The sequence below is a fragment of the Macroventuria anomochaeta genome (assembly GCF_010093625.1).
Source record: "Macroventuria anomochaeta strain CBS 525.71 unplaced genomic scaffold BU25scaffold_6, whole genome shotgun sequence".
Taxonomy (NCBI): domain Eukaryota; kingdom Fungi; phylum Ascomycota; class Dothideomycetes; order Pleosporales; family Didymellaceae; genus Macroventuria; species Macroventuria anomochaeta.
Window position 1 is genome coordinate 307,888 of NW_022985367.1, and position 20,645 is coordinate 328,532.

The following is a 20,645-nucleotide window of genomic DNA, read 5'->3' on the forward strand; positions in this document are numbered from 1 at the left end:
TGGTGCGCCGGTGAAGCTGTTGCTGCTCTGAGCATCTGCCCCTCACCAGACCTTGAGCTTGTCGATAAGTCCCCGCGCGAACCCCCCCGGCCCATGCTCACATCATCCGTGCTGTCACGCTTCCTGTAAAAGATATTGCCAAAGCCTCAGGAACGCCCCGCCATGCCACATGCCACCATAAACCCACCCTGAACCCATACCGGAGCGTCGAACAGACATAAAACCCTCTCTGCCCACCCCACGCACTCAGCGGAGTTTGTGACATGTAGCCAAGCCGTTCAACTTTACTGGCCCACTGCCCATCCAAACACTTCCTACACACTGACGCTCACCGCTCGGTCCAGCTCGACCGCGGCATACGCATCCCAATCCCGCCCACCAGCCCTCACGTTTCCTGCTTGCCTGCTTGCTAGTTTCCGTCCCACAACATGTGTTTAGTATAGCTCGGCAATGTGGAACATCTGCGGAGAAATGCCTCTCCTCCCATGACAAGGTCCGCTTTGCTTCGGCGCACGTCGGTCAAGCGCAGCATAGCCGAGTAACATGCTCGCAATCATTTGCTGATGGTCCGAGATATACCCTTCATCTGGTAGGCCTTTCCGGTCTTTTCCTGAGCAGCCATGTCGCGTACCTGCATAGCGTCGAGAACAACTCGGGACTCGGCTGCCTGTCCGACGTGGTCATTTTACGCAACCTCGACCATCTCGATGCGAGTGCTGCACAAACAGTTTCGGTAACTCGTCCAAGACGGGGTCGAAACTTCTGGGCAAAATGCCTAGTTTTTCAGGACCCATCCTGCGACCGGTGTGAATAAATGTCTTGGAAATCTTCAGCCATTGTGTCGGCCTTGTGGGGATCCCGTTCACGATGAGTCGTTACATGCACTGAATGGCTGGATCTGGAAGCTTTCTACATGAATCGTAGTGGGAGACGACTTGGCGGAGATCATGCAGCAGTGGCTGGGCTTCGTCAAACAAACGCGGATCCGTCCTGCGTCTTGGGCCCTTGGCACATTAATACACCGAGCGACCGAGCAACGACCGTGAACAGTCAAATCCAGGATTCTTGAAAGCATGGGAGGTAGTCAGTGCCAATTTGCAGACTTTCTGCAATGCGATAAAGTCTTTGAAGCCTACAATAACTATTGTAGATGCTGTACGGCACTAATCAACTTTAGGGTCCGAGCGAAGACCGTGATCGCGACTCTCAAATAGCGAGAAAGTCGACCAGAAGCTCATGCCCCATAAAGTTACAGGAGGTGTTCAGTGCCGATTGCGAGACTGGCTATAATCTTACAAAGTGTTCAATAGCGCTCTAGGGTCGGATATACGATTCCATCCTTGCATGGCGGGTTGATTGCAACCTTCTTAGGTGTACTTAGTGCCGGTGTCGTGTGTCTTGCGGAGTGCTACCATCGGCACCTTCCTGGGCTTCGCCATCTCTGTCCTCAGCAATAGGCTTCTCGCTAGGTCCCCTGAAAATCGCATCCATGCACTCTTCCGATTCCACGTTGACGGGCCAGTCGAGCTCAACAGTGACTTCTTTACTCACGCCATCATGCTGACGAACATGTTGCAGGCCCGGTGTTGATTAGCAAGCGCTGCAAAGCAATGCTAGCAGCGAGGGTTTCGGGCTTCCAGTTATCGTCGTATGCGTTAAGTTCCCGGAGCGCAGCAGTAGCCTCTGTGCCCTCGTCGGAGCTGATGTGCAAGATGGAGCACCTTTCGAGTAACAGGAAACAGTCAGACTCGAGCATAGTGTTGTTAAACTATGGGAGGTAGTCGATTTTGACATGCACGTTATCTGCGACCTGATAGCATGTCTGAAGACTACAGTTGACTTCATTGCACTCAGTTAGCCACCATATTGACACTAAATACCCCCAGGCTGGACTGTGTAAAGGTCAAGACTGGCAGTTGCTGCGTTCAAGCTCTTCTGTAACATGAGAGCGTAACGTTGAAATTACGGAGGATACTCAGCGCCAATTTGCAGGCTATTAGCAAACCGACAAAGTCTCTCAGGACTACAATGATTTCTATAGACATTCTGCGGCCTTCGTAACCACGATGAAGGCCTCCAGGAGTAGTACCTACAAGGTCGTTTTGCAGATGTTGCAGTCGACTTTCTATTTTTGCACAGCGAGAGATCTTGAACTTATTTGTAAGGACCTTTCAACGGCACTTGAAAAGATGGAGGCACTTAATACGAACATGCAGACTATCTGCAATCTAACAGCGCCTTGCAATTTGTTGACGGCGGCTAGCAGTATATTGAGGAGTGTTGCCGCTACGATGCTTTAGCCGGCTTCTTTTGTAGCACAAGAGAGCGCCGACTATTAGACTGAAAATGCGTGGCATAGCAATGTAGATCAAGGTTATGGTCGAAGCCAGGACCGGTTTCCGGGTCCCCTCTACCAGGTTTGCACTGCAACGATATTGTAACCGACATGGTCCGCTGCACGCAAGAGTACCAAGAATCAATGATTAGGTAGTATACATGGCCTGAAAATGCCTGGTACCAATGCAGACCATGAGACCTCCATTAAACGCCTTTAGAGTACATCGCTGCCGACTAACCAGGACTGCAGTCGCTTTTGCATGCCCCACCAAAGATCAATATGTAGATCGAAAGCAACCCTTGGTCATTTCCTTCATGCGAGACCATCAACCTCATCTAACACTGTTGGTCATTCTAAAAGCCCCGGTAACCGGTTGGCTGCGGTGCGATCCCGTTAGCTTGGCCGTAAGGGCCGGGAGATGGCGCAGAAGCAATGGGGCCTTGCGTAAGCATGAGGCGCGAGCCGAGGATCGGAGTGTCGTCCTCCTTCTTCTGTTGTGATGTCTCGCGAGCCTTGCGCTCTTCGTTGTCCTTGGTCAGCAGCTCGATGGCCGCAGTCTGGCGGGACAAGAGGTTGATCATGTACGGCATTGTGAAGTCGTGAAGACCGTTACGCCATGACATCTCCAAGATGACATCAGGGCGAATGAGGTCGTAACAAGCGTAGAGCATACCCACGTAGCACTCGCGGCTACCGATATCGACAAACTGAGAAAGGTGTTAGTATGAAAGACTCAAGCTTACATATAGTTGAGTACTTACGTAGCGGAGTAGATCCTCCACAATCTCGGACTTCTGGGAAATCGCAGACGTCTCGATGGCATCCTTGAAAAGCTTGTCCTGCTTTGAGAGGGCAATGCTCTTGTCCCATCGCTTATTCTTGCGGTAGATGTCTGCCGCGATCTGGCGGAAGAAGACCAGCTCGTGCTTCTCAAGACGCTGGGCAAGCTCCATGGCATCGTAGTTGTCGTAGTTGTTGACCGAGTCGCGCAGTGTCTTGTAATCCTCCTCTTCAATCAACAAGTCGTTGAGGGCGTTGTTGACCTCACGCTTGTTCTGAGACTGAACGTTGAGGAGGAAGGGCTTGATGAGAGGAATGTTGTCCGACTTCAAAAACATGCGGACAACACGGTTGACGTCGATCCTAGGAGCAAGCGCTTGCAGCAAGTCTGTAAGCAGGGTGGGTTGTTCTTCCAAGTAGAAGCCCAGTGCGCGGTAGTAGATCTCAACGTTGGAGGCCTTGGTGATGGTGTCCTTGAAAGCCTGGTGCTCCCAAGCGTCGGATGCGCGCTCCATCATAGCAAGAGCTGCGTTATCCCACTCATCGTAGTGGACGTACAAGAAAATAAGTTCGGGCCACAGGTGAGCTTCCTCGGTGGCCCGAATCATCTTGGGGATGTTGATGCGGGACCAGAACAGGCGGAGATGCTCCATGACGCGCTCAGGGTGGTACTTGGCAAGAGCAATGCCCAACTCGGTGAACATACCCATGTGGGCGCGCTCGAGACCTAGACCAGCCTCCAATAGCGCGATGAGCTCATCAAAGTAGCCGTTGCGCTCGTACTGCTTGACGAGCTCGGAAAGCTCTTCGGCGTGAACAATGAGGTTGAGACCGCAAATCTGAGCAAGACGGAATTCCTTCTTGGCAACGCAGGCCTCGTTGACCTGTCTCCAGACTTTAACACTGTTCGCTTTCCTCGCACACTCAACGGCGGCCTGGTAGTCTTCGAGGTGCACGAGAGTGGTGGCAAGTTTGGCCCAGTTGGAGATGCTGGTGAAGAAGATCTTGGCCGCCTCGTGGTAGCCCTCCTCGTAAGCCTTGTCTCCAGATGCTTCGACATCGGCAACATTAGTTCCACGAAGGAATTCCTCAAGTTCTGGCAGCTGGTTGGTGCGAGCAAAGCAGAAAGCCAGGGCGGTGTCAATGGGAACCTCACGCTGAGTCTTGCGAGCCATCCTCAAGAACTTGATCAGATCCTCGTCCTTGCCCGCGTGGGTGGCAACTTCAATGACTTCAAGGAAGTTTGATGCGTCTCCAGCGCGGATGTAAGACTCGATCGAGTCAGTGACACGAAGACCATCCAGCTGGGCCTTAGCGACTCTGCTCCAAACTTCCGGTTCGTCAACGCGGTCCGCGTATTCTTGAGCACGATCGATGCTGACAATGTGATCAACCAGGACGTTGACGGCGTCGACGTGCTGACCGTGCTTCTTGTGGATCTCGAAGGCCTCATCATACATGCCAACCTCGATACACTGCTGCGCGATGTCTTCAGGGGTGTACGCCTCGAGTTGCTGGATGTACCCAGCTACGCGCCCACGGTCGGACTTGCATGCGGTGAGCATGAGCAAGTTCTGCAGAGATGGGTTGTCGCTGAAGGTCGTGGGCTCGAGCAAGATCTTCTCGAGCAAGTCGATGAGCTCAGCGGGCATGTCGTTGGTAATGAAGGCCTTGACAGCAACACTGACTTTGTCAGGGTCGGTAGATTCAGGCTGTTATGGAGTCAGTCAATGTATGATCAAAGAGCTAGTGTAAAGAGCTGAGCAGTTGAATCGGAAATGCCAATCTTCCCGTTTCAGGGCCCCGAACAGGACCCAGGAGGTAGCCAGGGCACCAATTCGTAGGTCCAGAGTGGGGAAATTGAAATTTCCAATTCGGGGGAAATATGGGATCCCAAACGAACCCAGGAGGCACTCAAGACATCGATCCGGAGGTCATTGATTGTGAAAATTTGAAGTACCGATTTTGGGAGATAGGGTGCAGGGCAGAGTTCCGGAAGGCACTCAAGGTACCAACCCCAAAATCAAGAATAGTGAAACTGCAAATCCCGATTGTGGGAAAACCAGTGGGGGATGTACTTACCACAGCTACAGATGTGACTTGGTCGACCAAGGATCGGCGATGCATGTTGTTATCGCTCAGAACAAAGTCCCAGATCTCAGATTCGGCTCGGTCAAGCAGGTAACGAGCTTGAGCCTTGAACATAGCGTTCTCATTGGTGATGTTGACAAGCTCAAGGTCATTTTGGCCCTTAGAGTAACAGATGACCGCAAGGTTGGGGTCGCGCTTCTCGCAGTATTTACCAACGGTCAGGGTGTCATACTGGTCGTTCTCCTTCAGGAACTTCTCCGGGTTGTTGTTAGAATCGATGTAAATCTTAGCCAGGGCGTTGTAGACGGCCTGCTGCTGATTTCCAGCAGCCAAGGTCTGCTCCAAGAAGGGCAAGAGAAGCTTGAGGCGGTTGCGCGACTCTACCTCAGCGACGAGCTCATCGATAGGGATCGAGGAGGGTGTGACCGAAGCCAGGAGGCCCTTGATGATGCTCTCGTCACAGTCGACATCGAGCAGACCTCCAATAACCTGAGGAGTCCTGGCGGGGTTGACGCGCTGTACGTAGACCTCAATGGACTTGAACTGCTGCTTCTTGTACAGGTACAGAACCAAGTCATGGATGAAGTTGAAGCGATCGCAAATGATGATCAGAGGCAGTTGCTCGGTCAGGTTGGCTTCCTTTAAGAAATTCTTAACTTTTTCGGCGTTCAAAAAGTTGCTCTCACGGCAAATGCGCTCAACTTCGTTCAGCTGGCCCATGGTTGTGGCGGCCTCGATGTACTTGAAGTGAACATCCGGGTCCTCACTGACGTTGACGATGGATCCAAGGAAGAAGTATAAGCCTTCAGCTGTACGGTGCTTCTCAAGAAGGTCGATGATACGGGTTGCACCAAGCAGATCCGAGTACTTCTGCGCAATGCGAATCACAGCTTGCAGGTTCTGGCGGATGTTTGTTGTGAGCATAGCATCCAGGGACTCCAGCGAGAGCTCAACTGTGAGCTGGCCAAAGTAGTTGATCAACCACTCCTCTGGCAGCTTGTCGGTCTGTACGATAATGCGCTTGACGGTCGCAGGATCATCATTGTGCTCCAACGCACGTGTGAGAAGTCCAGCGTTCTCGCAAAGGGAGGCAATGCGGGCCTTGTCGTAATGGTGAAACATCTCGTTTCCAAGGATGGCATCGGCGACCTGAGGTGCATTGAGCAAGTTCATCTCGAGCAGCTTCGTCTGCAGGTGACCCTCCTCTTCACGATCGTTGGAAAGCACATCCAGAAGGAAGGCAGTGGCTTGTTGAATCATGCCCTGAGACTGGAAAATGTCCACAACGCGGTCGGTGCTGATGAGTGGGCCGCCCTCGTTCTTTGCAAGCTGAATGGCAAACTCAGATCCCTTCTCAGGGTTCGACCTGATTACATGCTGCAGGAGAACGTTGTAGTCAGCGGTGTAACCGACAGAGTTGCAGTACTGAACGATCATGTCGTAGTGACCAAGCTCGGCAAGAGAAGCAACGACCTTCTGGGGAACATTGGCCTCCTTGTAGATAGCCAGAGCCAGATTTAAATCGTGGGGCTTAGCAAGATCACCAAGCTCCTCAGAGCAGTGAAGCTTGCCCTCCTTGTGCCATTTCTCGATAAGGTGCTTGCGCCCCTGCGCGAAAACGGGGCGGGCCAACTCCAATGTCTCTTCGCGGTTCAAGCCACCCTTGTCAAGCAGCGAGCCGAAATACTGTAGAAGAACAGTGATCTGGCCAGGCTGCTGAGGAACCGAGCGCAAGCGGTTGATGGTGTTCATTGTGCGAAGGAAACCACGAGGCGAGCTGGCAGCGACCTTTGCCGCCTCAGAATAGTTGCCCTGGCTCATCAACTGCTCGAATCGCTGATTGTACAGGTTGTCTGCACCAGGAAGACCGCCCTTGGACGCGAGCTTGTAGGCGATCTCCGCACACGCTGGGTTCTCCATAATGTAGGGTATCAAAGTGTCCTCGCGGATAGTTGTGTGCAGCACCTGTCCACGCTTGTTGATAACAACGACACCTGTGCCCTCATCGTCGCGTGCGGTGGTGAAGACGGTTTCTTCCGAAATCCTGTTCAAAAACAGAGCGGTACCGGTCTCAAGATCGTGCAAGTGAATGAAACCGAACTTGGTGATTACGATGAGAATGCCGTACTTGTGCGCAATGTGGATGCCGAGCGGGAAGTCGCCAGTACCCTCGGCGGGCCAGTGAATCGGGATCAGTCGCTTAGGGAAAGCCGGGTTGGACGCAGCGTGGTCGACCTCGACAATGTTGATCTTGGCCTCGCCGGTGGAGGACTTAACAGCGAAAGCGAATAGCTTGGTGTCTGTTGTCGCGCCGTCGAGACGGAGTGTGCCGAAGGTGGCTGCGTGACCTTCGAGAGGCTGGCTGACGTTCCTCGCCTTGGAGAACAGCTGCATGTTGCCGCGGATGCCTCCATTGGGACCCGCCGCAATGCCCACCAAACAAGACCAGCTCTCATCGTCGTTTGTTACGTAGTTGATAATCTGGTTGTTCTGTACCGTATATTAGACATGATCCAAAAAGTGAATCCGAGCTACCCACCTCGAGCTGCTCCTGGCGGTCGAAGATCTTGCGTGGTGTCGAGGTCTTCGACTCCAGCACATCCCAGTGGTATACAGCCTTCGAGCTGACCAGCGCAAGCGTAGTCTGGCTGATCCACCTCCAGAACACGATGTCCTCCTGATGGCTGTATGTCTGCAGGCGCTCTTTTGTCTCGAGGTTGAAGAGCTGCAGCGTCCGACCTTGCGCCTTCAGAGCAATGATGGGCTCAGTCAAGTGCATGATCGCACTGTCTGCGCGAATCGGCCTGCGGATGACATTGTTTGTGTTCTTCAAATCGATGATGACGGTCTCGGCGGGGGTGTTGGCCTCGTTGTTGACCTGGCGCACGCAAACGTACTTGTCGGACTCGAGAGTCTGGCGGCAGTCAGCGCTTTGGCCGATGGTTCACAGTAAGAAATAAGCACCACATACACAGTTTTGCCATGATATCGATGCTGGCTGTATATTCTGTTAGTTTGCTGCCCCTTGGTCTGGACTCTAGTAGGAGCCTAGTTTGGACAGTTCAACATACGAGGATGTTCAAGTTCGTGAGCTGCAAAGTCAATTGTTAGCTTCTCTCCAGCTCCAATTCGATAAGATACATACCAGCGTCGGCTGCGTGACGTGCAATGGAACCTGGCGCTGAGCCATGTTTGCGACAGACCAGCTCCAAGCTCACCGGGGTGAGAGGGCGCTCAACTACGGGGGTATCGGAAGGGAAAGAAGTATTAAACCCAGATGCACAACTCCAGAGGCGCGCAATAGAAAATGAGAGGGTGTCGTTCGACGGTGTGGGGTGGGTGGGATAGGTGATGCTCAGGAGCTCGTTGTTGTCCACGGTTTCCACAGTACGCTGGAGCGAACCGGGCTTGGCTGATACCAATTGGGTAAGCGCTACAAGCGGGCTGACGTCGATTGCCGCCTCCAATTATACTCGAGCTCACCAACAATCTCACTGCGAAAAAACTACAATTGCAGTGAAGGTGCGGAGCTTACAAGCGTCAAATCGCTATACAGCAAGGTGGTGAGGGTACCAAGAAACTAGTCAGGCAGTTGTAAGGGTACTGTCGATACAGTGGAACCATGGAATCATGTCAATCCAAATACAGGTGTACGGTATCAAGGGTAAAGCAAAATCATGAGTGTAAACAGTTGTGTCCTCCCTCGTCCACCAATTACAATCTTCCAAATTATTCGTTGTCAAGCATTACATCCCTCCACAGTTTCCGTGATTCGACTAGATTCCAACTTCATGAAACTTCGAGTCTCGAACTGGGCTGCCGTGACGACCCTTATCCACCTCACTCGTGAACGTTGGAGGAGGAGCTAAATCCTCATCGAAGTGATCTCTCGCCTCCTCAAAGTCCGAAGAAGCTCTGGTGTCGTCGCTCATGAGACGTACTGGGCGGGGGCGGCCCCTCGTCAGCTCTTCATCATCACTGGTGAGCGATGAGATGTCAGAGTAGCGGTCCTCCCTAACATTAGGTACACCTGCAGGCTCACTGACGTGAGAGACGACTGTGGGCTCGACATCGCCCAGGCCAGTTGGGCGGGTTGTCGAGCTTGCTTCAGCATGGGAAGTGGGTGGTGTTGTCGACGAGTGGGACTTCGATTCGGACGCCCGAAGGCTGGCACCGCCGATGAACCCAGCGTTGTCTTTCTCCATAACCTTGCCATCGGCGTTAGTAGCGACAGCTGGGTCGTGCTTAGAGCGGCGCTTCAGTTTGTTGAAGATAGACTTGAAGCCCTTAGATGAGGTTGGTGAGGTGGGCGAAGTAGGGTCGGTCGATGAAGGTGCAGTAACAGTAGAGTCTCGCGTAGGTGCAGTAGCGGTAGAGTCCCGTGTGGGCGCGGTCACATCAGAGACTCCGGTGGGAGCAGTGGGCTCTTCGTACAGGTCGTCATTCCCACTGGTAGCAGTGACTGCGGCAGGAGTTGCGGTTGTGGGTGTGGCAACAACCGCAGTTCCCAAAGCAGGCCCAGTCGTAGGCGCTGCTCGTGCAGCTTCCTTAGACTTTCGCTGCTCTTCTTTGGCCAGGCGGTCCTCTTCAGCCTTCTTAGTCTTCTCCGCCTCCTTTGCTTGCTTCGCAGCTGCTTTTTCTTCTGCGTTGCGAGCCTTGGCTGCCCTCTTCTCTTCCTCTGTGGACCGTCAGTACTGCTAAGGGGACGATGTTGTACCACCTTACCTTTGCCCTTCTTCTCTTCGACCTTGATCTCGGCAAGACGTGCCTTCTCTTCTTGCTCCTTGCGCTGCTTCTTTTCCAGCTCGAATTGTCTTTCAGCGTCTTCGGCTCTTCGCTTCTCAGCCTTTTCGGTTATCTCATCCAACGTCGGTTGAAGTCTAGCCTGAGCAATGGCGTCAATTTCAGCCTGATCCATCCACTTGCCGTTGCCAATGTTGACTCTGCCATGGTTCTCCATGCGAGCTTCTGAGTTGGCAAGCGCCCGTTGGCGCGCTTTCTCGTCCCAGTCATCCACCATGGAGTTCGACATCTTGCCGGTCTTGTCGTAGATATCCTTATCGAGGCCCTGCATTTGGGCTTTCACTTTACGTTCTGCTGCAGCAATGAGGCCCTTGCGGTCCTGTTCGCGCTTCTTCGCATCAACGTCAGCCAGTTGCTCGTTGAACTGCTTCATTTGATGACGAATGCGCCTCGAACGAAAGTCGTCCTCGTCAGAGTCACTGTCCTCTTCGGGAGCCTCAGATGTGCTGCGAGCACGAGGCCTACCTCGTCGCATGGAAAGCTTCGAACGGCCTTGCTTTTCATAACCATAGTAGCTTCGGTAAGCGGCATTTTCATCGTAACCGATCTTGGCCAGTCGCTCCTGCGCCAGTTTCTGTGCAGCTTCTTGAATACCAATATACTGCATGGCTTGTTGTTTGAGGTCCCCTTCACTTGTGGCTGGTTTTTGCCCATGAGCGGCAGTAGCCCCTGTGCGAGCAGCAGATACACCAGGTGCTCCTTCAATATGCTGTTGTTGAACATCGTACATCTTCTTCGCCATGACAACAGCGGAAGCTCGAAGCGCATCGTTGCGCTTCTTTTCTTCGACCTCCAACGAGACAGGAGGAGAGCTTGTGTACATCTCTCTAGTGCTTTTGGCGTGCTGAATCCTTGCTGCCTCCATGGCTCCGGATCCAAGTCGGTTCGAGTCCTGTGGTTGAACCGCTGGTGCTTTTGATGCTCGCATTGAGGGACTATGAGCTACTGTCGCGGCATTCAAAGCATTTTTGGCGGAGTTCTTGGAGTCAGGGTAGAGTGGGACGGACATAGGGATTGACTGCGCGCGCTTGCGACCAGATGCTGAATGTGCTCCAGTTGCTGCGAGTAACGCCTTCTTCCTCCCGTCCTCGGTATATCCATAGTCGATTTGCGGGCCCAGACCTGTCTTGCGCATGGCGATATTAGCTGCTGAATTGCCTTCAGCACTGGCTTCAGGCTGCCACAAGTTCAACTTTCCACCGTCCCTGTGGGCAAGAAGTGCTGCCTTAGAGCCTGCAGCGCTTGCCTCTGGTTGCCACAATGGCTTCATCTTGTAGTCGTTTGCCAACAGCGCGGCCTTTCCGGCAGCAGATGACTGCTCAGGCTTCCACCACTCCGGGCTTTTCTTGTTTTGGTTTGCCAGTAGCGCGGCTGCTCCAGCCGAGGAAGAGGTGTCGATACCAACAACTGGAAAGCTAGGAAGGTCGTTTGCTCTCGCGTATTTCAGACTGGCCGCAGCGCCTGCATTTACGTCAGACTCACATCTAGTGAAATGCTTCTATTTCATATTACTTACTTGCTGACGAAAGCTTTCCGTCCGGTCCGAGCGGATTGATCTTTTGCTTCTCGTTGGCTGGTCTTGTGCTATACAAGGCCGCAGCCGACGCCTGATTTTGCAAAGCATTGTTGTGAGATTGGTGTACATGCGCCGAAGGATCAGGACATCGCATGCCCGTATCGGTGGAGGTCCTTGGTGGAGCATCTTCCGTGCTGTTCAGGGGTGCGCCATCGTCAATGTGGGGAACAGCCGTCGACAATCCGGTTGTCGCCATGCTGAAATCCCAGGTCAAGGCGATCGCCACAGGGTTGTTGATATCAGTTCGAGGTATCGATGGAAGGTAGAAATCTAAAACAACAGAGGATACGATGAACACAATCTTAGCCGCCTTGCAGCGGCCATGCTAGTAATGATGGACTGGTGTAGCTTGTAGGGTCTGGTCCGATGATGTCACTCTTCACACTGACGCAGCCACAACGCGAACTGTGAGCCGCGGCGATCTTCCGCAACACACACCCTCTAACCGCCTTGAGTCTCGATCGTACGTGCCTCGGAGATCACACGCCTGCTCCAACCTCAAGCGGACGACCGAATCTCAAAAACAGACAAGACTTGTGCCAACTCGCCAAAGTGAGCTTGGAAGTTGTCAAGGTTGTGCCTGTCCATCGCGAACCCTGCTTATCTCACGTTCCCAACACGGTGATACCCCTTGTTTGAAGAACCTCAATTCTATAAACTTCCCCATTATCGCGATATCAGCCTAGACTCCATTGATTTCTGTGAACTTATACAATAATCACGGACACTGAGCGTTAGTACTCACTCTTTCGAATCATACCCTAATCCCGCATGATCATGGAACTATATTGATAGTTGGTGTGCGTTGTTGATAAAGCCAGCTAGAAACTCCCAACAGCAGCAGCTTACATCTTTCGATGCTAGTCGGTCATTGGACTTCCCAAGTACCTGTTGGCTATCGGACACCACTGGCAGAAGGTCCAAGCCTTACGTTCGTGATCTTTTGTCATTGACTGTGGCGTCTCGATCATAACTCCAGTCGTAATGCTAGCTCTCTACATGTTGAGCGCTCCATGGCCATGTTTTCTGACAGATGCAGCGTACCTATCAACCAGATCATCAATTCGCCATGACCTGTCCAACACATCCTTCTCTTACGGTATCGCAACCTTGACATCGTCCTCGTACTCGACATCCTTGACCCCGTCCTTTGTGATCACCTTGACAAGAACGCCCTTGAAGTCGATCGGTAGGCGACGCTTCAGCTCCTCTGTGCACATCCTCAAGATCTTCATACCCTGCTCGTAGTCGATGTCCGGGTGGTGGTGCTTGTCGAGTAACGAGAGACAGTAGTACCTGGTTTTCGTGTCAGTTTCGTCTCGGACGATCCGCGCGGATAGTCGCTGCGTATTCAAAGTTGGGGCAGAACATACTGAGCATATCCATGTGCCGCGTAGGGAACGGGTGCCAGACTGGCTAGGTAGTCGATCCAGTATAGTGTGGGCTTGTCGGCGATGCTGTCATACCCTCCAAGCAGCAGGTTCACTGTGTAGGGTTTCCGTGATCGCAGTGCGCGTGCGAGCTCTCCACGAACGAAGTTGGCGGTGGCAGCGGGCGACAGCTCCATGTTGTTTCGCATCGAGTACAGCTGGATGTTTGCTTGGATGTATTCAGCGAATTGCACTGTGTCACCGGCTTCTCCAGAGAAGGCCATCAGCGTGTGCTTGTTCAACTCCCGGGTCTTGTCATCAGAGGCCTTGAGGATGGTGGCGCCTCGCATGGCGGCTTTGGAGGCGGCGATGAGGGTGAAGTCCTTCCCCGTGATACCAAGTAGGACCTCCCTGCACAATCATCAGCATGTCGACATATCCACAAGCATGCTACTCTTACATAGTGGCTTAGGGGAATGTGATGTGGGACGGTGGCTGAATTGTTTAGATGTAAACCGTGGTGGGGCTCTGAGCAACGAGGGGCTCCGTATCAGCTACACCTTGTTTGCAAAGGCGAGATCGTGGGAAGCTTTGTTCGAGTGAGGCGTTGTTGATGGTCACTGGCACCGTTGAGGCAGCTCCACGACGCGGCGGCGGCGGTGGTCGTAGCTTCACCAGCTCCGGGCCTTGGCGGTAGGCAGTCGCAGCCCGCGTCAACTCAAGCTCCAGCATCACCACCAGCAAACACGTCAATCGCCACTTTACCTCTCGTCCACCCCGCATTAGCATTTAATAAGTGCCTTCGTACACTACAACCACTTCGATACCTACACGATGGCCGCCATCTTCTCTGGAGCACCTCCGCAGGGTGGCCCAGGCTACTCGTTCAAGAGCACCCCCACAGCTGTTCCCTCCGGTGAGCGGCAGCACGGCTTCTACCCGTCAGTCAAGTTGAGACCGAGCTCACGGTGAAGATACTAATGGGAGCAGCTACACTGACAACGGTGGTTCAACACTTGGTATCTCTGGTGCTGACTTCGCCATCCTTGCCGGCGACACTCGATCAACATCCGGCTACAACATCAACACACGATACGAGCCCAAGCTCTTCAAGATCGGCGGTGAGGGACCCGATAATAAGGGCGCACGGATAGTGCTCTCCGTAGTCGGTTTCGCTGCGGACGGCCATGCGCTGAAGGAGCACCTCGACACTATCGTCAAGATGTACAAGTACAAGCACGGCAAGCCCATGACTGTCTCCGCATGCGCACAGCGTCTCAGCCACATCCTCTACAACAAGCGATTCTTCCCCTACTACGTACACGCCATCCTGGGTGGCTTGGATGAGGACGGCAAAGGCGCATTGTACTCCTACGACCCGGTCGGCAGCTATGAGAGGGAGCAGTGCAGAGCAGCGGGTGCAGCGGCGTCGCTCATCATGCCCTTTTTGGACAACCAGGTCAACTTCAAGAACCAGTACGAGCCAGGTAGTGGGACAGGACACAACCTGAAGACCGTGGTGCCACAGCCTCTGTCGCAGAACCACGTCGAGGACTTGGTACGAGACGCATTCACAAGTGCGGTGGAGAGGCATATCGAGGTCGGTGACGGGCTACAGATGATGATCATCACCAAAGACGGCATCAACGAGACATTCACGCCGCTAAAGAAGGATTAGAAGAGGTTGCGGGAGGAGAGTGAGGAATAGATGATATCAACGACATGAACACATCCACAAAGGATCTTCACGAACAGCGCGACTAGATCAATTCATTCAGTGAGAATACATCATACGGACAGACAGTATGAATTTTGGCTCAAAATGAAGATCATTCACCCTGTCAATGCCCCATTTCTAATGTTTTTTTATAACCACTTCCTCCTTGTCAATTTCGATCCAGTCTGATACTGAGTGGCCTCCTTTGACCAGAAATACCTCACACCGAGAAGGAGAACTAGCAAGGCTTGTGCAAGAATGAGAATCATGAATCCATCGATCAAGTAGACTTTCATTACGATGAAGGTCCTCCATCCTACTGGTACCCTAACCCTGCCTCAGGCTATACGTATCGTTTATACACTTCTACGCAGCAGAGCTTGATACTTCCACGCGGCAGCAAGGGGAGATGCATGGTGTAACAAGAGCTGTAGAAGTTGATCATCGGTACAACCGCAACCCTGACAAAGGACGATTGTGTCGTTACTGCTGGAAGACAATCAGCAGCATGAAGTGAAAAAGCGAGAAAAGGAGTCAGCTATCACGAAACGGTTGCTGGGGTCGAGGAGCTGGAGAAGGACCAAGCAGCGCTGGGCGAAGAGATTATTTTGCAGGATGACATGGCACGTCCAAATCTTGGAGAGCTTCGCTGAGATAGAGCTACTTGCAGATTCTGTTGCTCTACAGCGCGAACATACGGTGCATTGAAACCACCTTCAACATCATGCTACAGAGTGGCATGGGAAGGGATCAAGATCCAGGGACCTTGAGCTTCTCGTAGTCTCCAGACGCCTGCGAATACCAATCACTGATTCGCATTACGGTTGCAGAAAAGCGGTTGGAGTACGTTAGCACTCTCCTTTCTTCTTCCCTCCTCCCCATCCAGGTGTGTCGTCCGATCAATGTCCAACCTCTTCTGGAAATACTCGCCCACCCCAAATTCCTCATATACCTCCCCTGCTTTCCCAAACTGCTCCAACACGCTGACCTTCGCATCCTCATTCGGGCTAAAGAAGAACGGCATACTGTACCTCTCTTCTCCACCCATATTCCTCACTCTATGCACCGTGCTCTGCCAAGTGCCTCCCGTCACCAACTTCAAGAAGTCCGCGATATTGACAACGAAAGTGTGGGGTTTGGGGTGCACAGGAACCCATATGCCGTTTGCATTCAGAACCTCGAGGGCTGGCTGGGTGGTATGGGATTGGCAGACGAGAGTGAACCAGCAGAAGTCTGTATGCGCACCGAGGCCAACGTCGGACTCTGATTTCTGCGGTGGATAGTGTACCGCGCGGACATTGGTCATGGGGTGAGTGGTAATAGTGTCGAAGGCAGTTTCGGGTAGGTCGAGAGCGAGGGCGAAGATGCGGAGGAGACGCTTGCTAAATGTGTACATGGCATTATAGTAGCGGTAGATTGCTGGTCTCCAGAATAATGCTGAAGGATGGGTTGGCCATTGGTTCCGGGGTTCTGCGGTAGATGGTGTTATGGGTCGGTTTTGTTCTGGGTCCGTAGCGTCTTCGCCCATAAGAAAGCCTTCCTTTAGATCTAGAGAAACAAGTCAACATGATGGCTGCATATTTCATGACGGGATTCTCACCTCCTCTCGTACTGGGGTCCAGTTTTCCTTCTAGGAAAGCTTCATACCTGGATTGTTTGTTAGTCACGAAGTCAAATATGATAGAGGCAATAAACATGCCCTCTGAACTTCGATGTCTTCTGATTGTGCACCTCCATCTTGACTTCTGTTGGTAGATCAAAGAATTTCTTCAACGCTTCGAACGTATCATCCAGCAGGCTCTCGTCAACACCGTGATTGACAGCGTAGAAGAACCCAATATCTCTACATGCGGTACCTACTTCCTTTGCCAGTTCCTGGCGGTCTGAAAGGTTGTCGGAGTATATGCGTCGAAAATCAATCTTGGGAAGCTCGCTGAAGGTGGGTTTGGCGGCGGTCCCTGTTAAGACTCGTCGACGCCCAGGTATCCCTCCATCGTGGTAATGCACCCAGGTCTCTTCGCTTGTTATTGTCGTGGACATCGTGATGTGCAAGTCGGTCTCTGCAATTCGAGAATGCAGGAACAGTGCTTGAAGTCTTTCCACGGCGAGGTCAGAAACCACTTCAGTGAATATCTTTCTTCTACTAGTATTGATGTCCGTCCGTCTCTTATATTGACCTCAGGTCCGAACAAGCTTCTCGTAACGATGTTTCACTTGGGTCTTCGTTGGTATCTCTAGAACCAATAGCGGATAAACACGTTGGTAGATCGAAGTTGTACTGGAGGACGAAGGACGGTACCAAGGATGTGAGAGGTGGGCTTTTCATGTGAATACATCAAATTTCACGGATAATGGCACAATGCAATGCACGCCGCTGCTCGCCGAGTCACATCTCTCACACACTTATCTGTAATGGAGCGGAGCCGTTGGCTTTTAGCATGGTGGTTCGGTAAGACTTCCGGGTGTGGACAGCGATCTTCACACCATGCTTAAAGTGGGTGTTGCTAGTACAGGTGGTTCGACATCCGTGATATAGAATGGTGAGAAGTCGTCATGTCAATCTATACCGAGCTTGCGGAGTTGCCTGTCTGTGTGTGAGCAGAACCAGCGACGGGCAAATGGCAATAGCACTGAGACCACAGCAATGGGACGGAGTAGAGCGCCGCCTGATCTGATAAGGTTCATTCACACGCACAGAAGCAGGATGTTGTGCCTGTGTCGATCTCGGCAAGTGTTGTTTTCCAGACTGTTTCCTACAGCAAGTGGAACAGCGAGTCAGGCAGAGGTGGACTTCATGCAAGATGTGAAACAGAATGTTTGGAGTCGGCTTCTCTTGCTTGTTGTTTCTCATTGCGCCACCATCACGACCCCGCATCGCGCTTGCCAGCCTGCAGGAGACCCTGAAACCCTGGCTTGCCTTGGGAAATGCGTATCGAGCTAGACGCGTGTGGAAACCCGGGCAAGGCTGAAGTAACTGACCTAGAGCGCGGTTGCGGTTAACAATCAGATTCTGGACAAATGCTGTTGACGAAAGGGAGTTGTATTAAGTATGTTGTGCAGCGCCGCACTGCAAACCGAGCCCTTCCCGTATTCAATGTGATAAACTGAGAGTGGTATAAAGAAACACATTCCAACTCCAGGGTATATCATAACCAAACAAAGACACCCTGCCCCCATATCATTCCTACTCTTGAGGCCGAACCTTGAGGTCCTCAAGAATGCCAGATTGTTCAAGCTAAGCGGCCCCTCCGCCATCGATATTCAACAGTCACTGCTGGCTTACTTGAAGAAGCCCTTGACCTTGGATAGAAGGCCCTGCTCAGCAGAAGCGCCAGACTCGCTGCGCTTAGCCTCGCCACTCTTGCGCTCCTTGTCGGTAATGATGTTCGCAGCACCGCCTCGTCCGTAGTGCACGGCGCCCTTAGGCTCAGAGATCTTCGCAGGACCTTCGACGTCTTGCGCAAGACGAGCGTTTTCTGGGTTGTCGTTCTTGGCCATGTTGCCCTGTCCACCACGACCAGTAGTGTATGTGTTCGACTTGATCGTAGGAGTGACTAGGTCCTCAGGCTTCGTGTACGCGGTGTTGACATCGGGTGCGATGTTGCCTTCTTGCAGTCAGTAGCAGTTCCAAATATCGTGGAGTCTCGTGGTATAGTCGCAAGGATCCAAAAGCAGGCGTCGGAAGTATCTTGGGCGCATTCGGCATGTCTGAACATGCGCAGAGTGTTCGCAAGGTCCAAACTTACCTGCTCCGCCGCGGCCGTGGGACGCGATGCGGTCCTGTGCTGGTCGCGTAGTCATTGTGGTATATGTGTGGTGCAGACGTGCGAAGTTGTAGCTGTCACGGTAGTCTGGAGGTCTTCACGTTTGCGTAAGAGCGTTGGACAGTAAGGTGAGAAGACGACAAAGACAGTAACTAACATATGACGCGATCGGTTGTCGACCCTTAAATGCTCTTGAATCGCTCTTGGCTTCACACCGTACCCGCGAGCAAACCAAGCGGCTAAGCAGTTCCAAGAGAGACTGTGACCGATGCGCACCAGCGTACTATATCGTTATCATGTTTTCTTGAGCTTCAGCATGACCCGTCTTTTCGCGTCTGGGCACGTTCAGCGCCAGCTGCCCTGTGACCCGGTAAGAAGTTGCTGTTTTGCGCGTGCCTGACACTGTTTTCGGGTTGGAATTAGTCATTTGCGTGCCCTTCGGCGGAGCGTCCGAGAACGTGCACGATCGTCCGGATACGTCATTCGAGATCTTCGTTTCGAGACATTGTTGCGTTGTGTAAGATTGCTTGGAGAGCACTCACTTCGATTGAATTCTGGTTGCGGGTTGACAGTTTCAGATGAGGAGAACTGGTGTGAAGGAGCTGGATTGCAAGATCGCTCTTCATAATCTGGAGGTAAGAAGCAAACATGCATGTAATGCCATTACTGATGCCAAGGCGTGGGGTATATGAGATGCGAACACCAGATCACAGCTCACATCTCCACTTCCATCCAACACCACTCAACATTACAAGCTTAGAGCTTGACATCGGCTTGTCCGCTTTATTTTAACTGTCACAACCATTTTTATCAGTCGCTCAAGCTAGGCACAAGCTGTTGCTTTATCAAAGCCTTGATTGATGTGTTCCCAATTACTATCCTTATCGTGACCATCCTTCTCCGTCTATGATCGACCATCCCAAGCCGTGGTATGAACCAAAGCACAAACGTCATGCTCGTCTAATCATGGTCTATCATACCAAGTAGCATCTAATAACCCGAGGTTGCCCTCCATCCTGTAGTTGCGCCGTCTAACCCGAAACCAAATGTACGTTCGAAACGCATTATATCATACAGCCATCCCAATGTTGTACAAAAACAAGTCCCAAAACACCGAAGATGCTTTCAAAAATGCAGAACGCTGCAAGACAATGAGGCGCGAGAAGACCCAGAAGGCGTAATAAGAGTGGTCGATGCCGAGTCGTGTGGGAAGCCGAAGCCAATGACGAGTTTAGAGGTGTCGACCGAGATCGAACATCTCTACTACCGGGACTTCCAGGTTCTCAATGTTGATTGAGAGATGGAGTGACCGGCACAACCAATATGAGGCGTATTGGTAGCAAGATCTTGAAGCTGTTAGATCAAGTCAAGAGCAGGCTCAGATGATCAACATACTTGAGCGGGTAGGCCTCTTAGCCACCATCGCGGGACTCGGGACCACCGCGCATAGCCTTCATCATGGGCAAGTTGAACTTGGCAGATCGGTTGGGTGCGCCGCCGTCACGAGATTCAGAGCCACCGAAGAAGTTGAGGTTGTTGTTGCTGAAGCTGGGAGATCGCATGGTGGTGGTCGATGTTATTAAATGCTTGGTGGGTATGTGGCTTGGTGGTCGATGGCGTTGGTAGTGGTTGCAGGCTATGGTATCGTGTGTAGATGTAGGCAGGTTGTAAGGCTTAATGTGTGAAGTAGATGTCTTACAACAGCCTGGAGATCAAGGCGTATATAAACCGTTACGCCCTGAGGCCTGCTGGAGGCGCCACCATCTGTACTGCCTCATTCAGTTACTTCAGGAACAGGCAAACAACTGCCTTCTTGCCCGGGTTATGACGCAGAACTCGATTCAATTCCTCCGTTGCACTCAATGGTGAGTATGAAAGAACGATATTGCTGCGCCACCCCTGCCAATTGATTATGCCATTGGCTGAAGCCTGATGAATAAGGCGATTGATAGGCTGCCATCCTTCTAGCGCGCCTTCTGGAAAGGCCAACGGTCCTGGAGAACGAGCTGGTGACTCCTTTCGCCCACCGTGAGAGGGCCTCCTAGTGGGTCATAGCCACATTCACCGAAGCCGATTTACGAGACAGGCCATGTTTTTGAGGCTACCTTCAGGCAGAAGGGCGGCTTGCGGTGTCTAGTTGACGAACCCCAGTTCGCTGCCTGTTAGGCTGAACTATTTCGTGAAAGCGTGACCGGGCGCACAGCCG

At 52.4% G+C, this 20,645-nt stretch overlaps 6 protein-coding genes across 6 annotated transcripts; 1 reads left to right on the top strand and 5 right to left on the bottom strand.

Annotated features, from left to right (window-relative positions):
* Positions 1 to 2,495: 2,495 nt before the first annotated feature.
* On the bottom strand, positions 2,496 to 8,154 carry BU25DRAFT_244939 (clathrin heavy chain). Its single transcript, XM_033701571.1, has 4 exons — positions 7,749 to 8,154; positions 5,201 to 7,699; positions 3,100 to 4,830; positions 2,496 to 3,045 (listed from the first exon to the last, which is right to left on the bottom strand). The coding sequence occupies exons 1-4, from the start codon at positions 7,986 to 7,988 to the stop codon at positions 2,692 to 2,694; spliced, it is 4,824 nt and encodes a 1,607-aa protein (XP_033564863.1). The 5' UTR covers positions 7,989 to 8,154; the 3' UTR covers positions 2,496 to 2,691.
* Positions 8,155 to 8,699: 545 nt separating this feature from the next.
* Positions 8,700 to 11,944, bottom strand: BU25DRAFT_407953 (uncharacterized protein). Its single transcript, XM_033705686.1, has 3 exons — positions 11,529 to 11,944; positions 9,935 to 11,473; positions 8,700 to 9,887 (listed from the first exon to the last, which is right to left on the bottom strand). Exons 1-3 carry the CDS (start codon positions 11,782 to 11,784, stop codon positions 8,986 to 8,988), a joined length of 2,697 nt encoding a protein of 898 aa, XP_033564864.1. The 5' UTR covers positions 11,785 to 11,944; the 3' UTR covers positions 8,700 to 8,985.
* A 534-nt stretch (positions 11,945 to 12,478) lies between these two features.
* BU25DRAFT_245180 (N-terminal nucleophile aminohydrolase) lies at positions 12,479 to 13,588 on the bottom strand. Its single transcript, XM_033701573.1, has 3 exons — positions 13,419 to 13,588; positions 12,962 to 13,369; positions 12,479 to 12,884 (listed from the first exon to the last, which is right to left on the bottom strand). Coding segments are annotated over exons 1-3 (612 nt in total). The 5' UTR covers positions 13,421 to 13,588; the 3' UTR covers positions 12,479 to 12,682.
* Positions 13,589 to 13,658: 70 nt separating this feature from the next.
* On the top strand, positions 13,659 to 14,803 carry BU25DRAFT_407955 (N-terminal nucleophile aminohydrolase). The gene is made up of 2 exons (XM_033705687.1): positions 13,659 to 13,899; positions 13,949 to 14,803. Exons 1-2 carry the CDS (start codon positions 13,793 to 13,795, stop codon positions 14,634 to 14,636), a joined length of 795 nt encoding a protein of 264 aa, XP_033564866.1. The 5' UTR covers positions 13,659 to 13,792; the 3' UTR covers positions 14,637 to 14,803.
* Positions 14,804 to 15,425: 622 nt separating this feature from the next.
* Positions 15,426 to 16,971, bottom strand: BU25DRAFT_483418 (2OG-Fe(II) oxygenase; the record flags this gene model as incomplete). Its single annotated transcript, XM_033711172.1, has 4 exons — positions 16,375 to 16,971; positions 16,276 to 16,322; positions 15,523 to 16,223; positions 15,426 to 15,467 (listed from the first exon to the last, which is right to left on the bottom strand). Exons 1-4 carry the CDS (start codon positions 16,713 to 16,715, stop codon positions 15,426 to 15,428), a joined length of 1,131 nt encoding a protein of 376 aa, XP_033564867.1. The 5' UTR covers positions 16,716 to 16,971.
* Positions 16,972 to 17,700: 729 nt separating this feature from the next.
* Positions 17,701 to 18,570, bottom strand: BU25DRAFT_407960 (uncharacterized protein). The gene is made up of 2 exons (XM_033705688.1): positions 18,422 to 18,570; positions 17,701 to 18,280 (listed from the first exon to the last, which is right to left on the bottom strand). Exons 1-2 carry the CDS (start codon positions 18,474 to 18,476, stop codon positions 17,955 to 17,957), a joined length of 381 nt encoding a protein of 126 aa, XP_033564868.1. The 5' UTR covers positions 18,477 to 18,570; the 3' UTR covers positions 17,701 to 17,954.
* Between the last annotated feature and the right edge of the window lie 2,075 nt (positions 18,571 to 20,645).

What these genes read in the sequence shown, in the direction of transcription:
- BU25DRAFT_245180 (XM_033701573.1), bottom strand. An exon ending in GCGGCACATGGATATGCTCA is followed by an intron (nt 12,885 to 12,961) that starts GTATGTTCTGCC and finishes CACGAAAACCAG; the next exon opens with GTACTACTGTCTCTCGTTAC.
- BU25DRAFT_407955 (XM_033705687.1), top strand. Translation starts at nt 13,793, where the DNA reads ATGGCCGCCATCTTCTCTGGAGCACCTCCGCAGGGTGGCCCAGGCTAC. An exon ending in CGGCAGCACGGCTTCTACCC is followed by an intron (nt 13,900 to 13,948) that starts GTCAGTCAAGTT and finishes TAATGGGAGCAG; the next exon opens with CTACACTGACAACGGTGGTT.
- BU25DRAFT_407953 (XM_033705686.1), bottom strand. Translation starts at nt 11,784, where the DNA reads ATGGCGACAACCGGATTGTCGACGGCTGTTCCCCACATTGACGATGGC. An exon ending in CGGAAAGCTTTCGTCAGCAA is followed by an intron (nt 11,474 to 11,528) that starts GTAAGTAATATG and finishes ACGTAAATGCAG; the next exon opens with GCGCTGCGGCCAGTCTGAAA. An exon ending in CGAAGAGAAGAAGGGCAAAG is followed by an intron (nt 9,888 to 9,934) that starts GTAAGGTGGTAC and finishes GACGGTCCACAG; the next exon opens with AGGAAGAGAAGAGGGCAGCC.
- BU25DRAFT_407960 (XM_033705688.1), bottom strand. Translation starts at nt 18,476, where the DNA reads ATGACTACGCGACCAGCACAGGACCGCATCGCGTCCCACGGCCGCGGC. An exon ending in CCACGGCCGCGGCGGAGCAG is followed by an intron (nt 18,281 to 18,421) that starts GTAAGTTTGGAC and finishes GACTGCAAGAAG; the next exon opens with GCAACATCGCACCCGATGTC.
- BU25DRAFT_244939 (XM_033701571.1), bottom strand. Translation starts at nt 7,988, where the DNA reads ATGCACTTGACTGAGCCCATCATTGCTCTGAAGGCGCAAGGTCGGACG. An exon ending in ACCGCCAGGAGCAGCTCGAG is followed by an intron (nt 7,700 to 7,748) that starts GTGGGTAGCTCG and finishes TATACGGTACAG; the next exon opens with AACAACCAGATTATCAACTA. An exon ending in TGGAGGATCTACTCCGCTAC is followed by an intron (nt 3,046 to 3,099) that starts GTAAGTACTCAA and finishes CACCTTTCTCAG; the next exon opens with TTTGTCGATATCGGTAGCCG.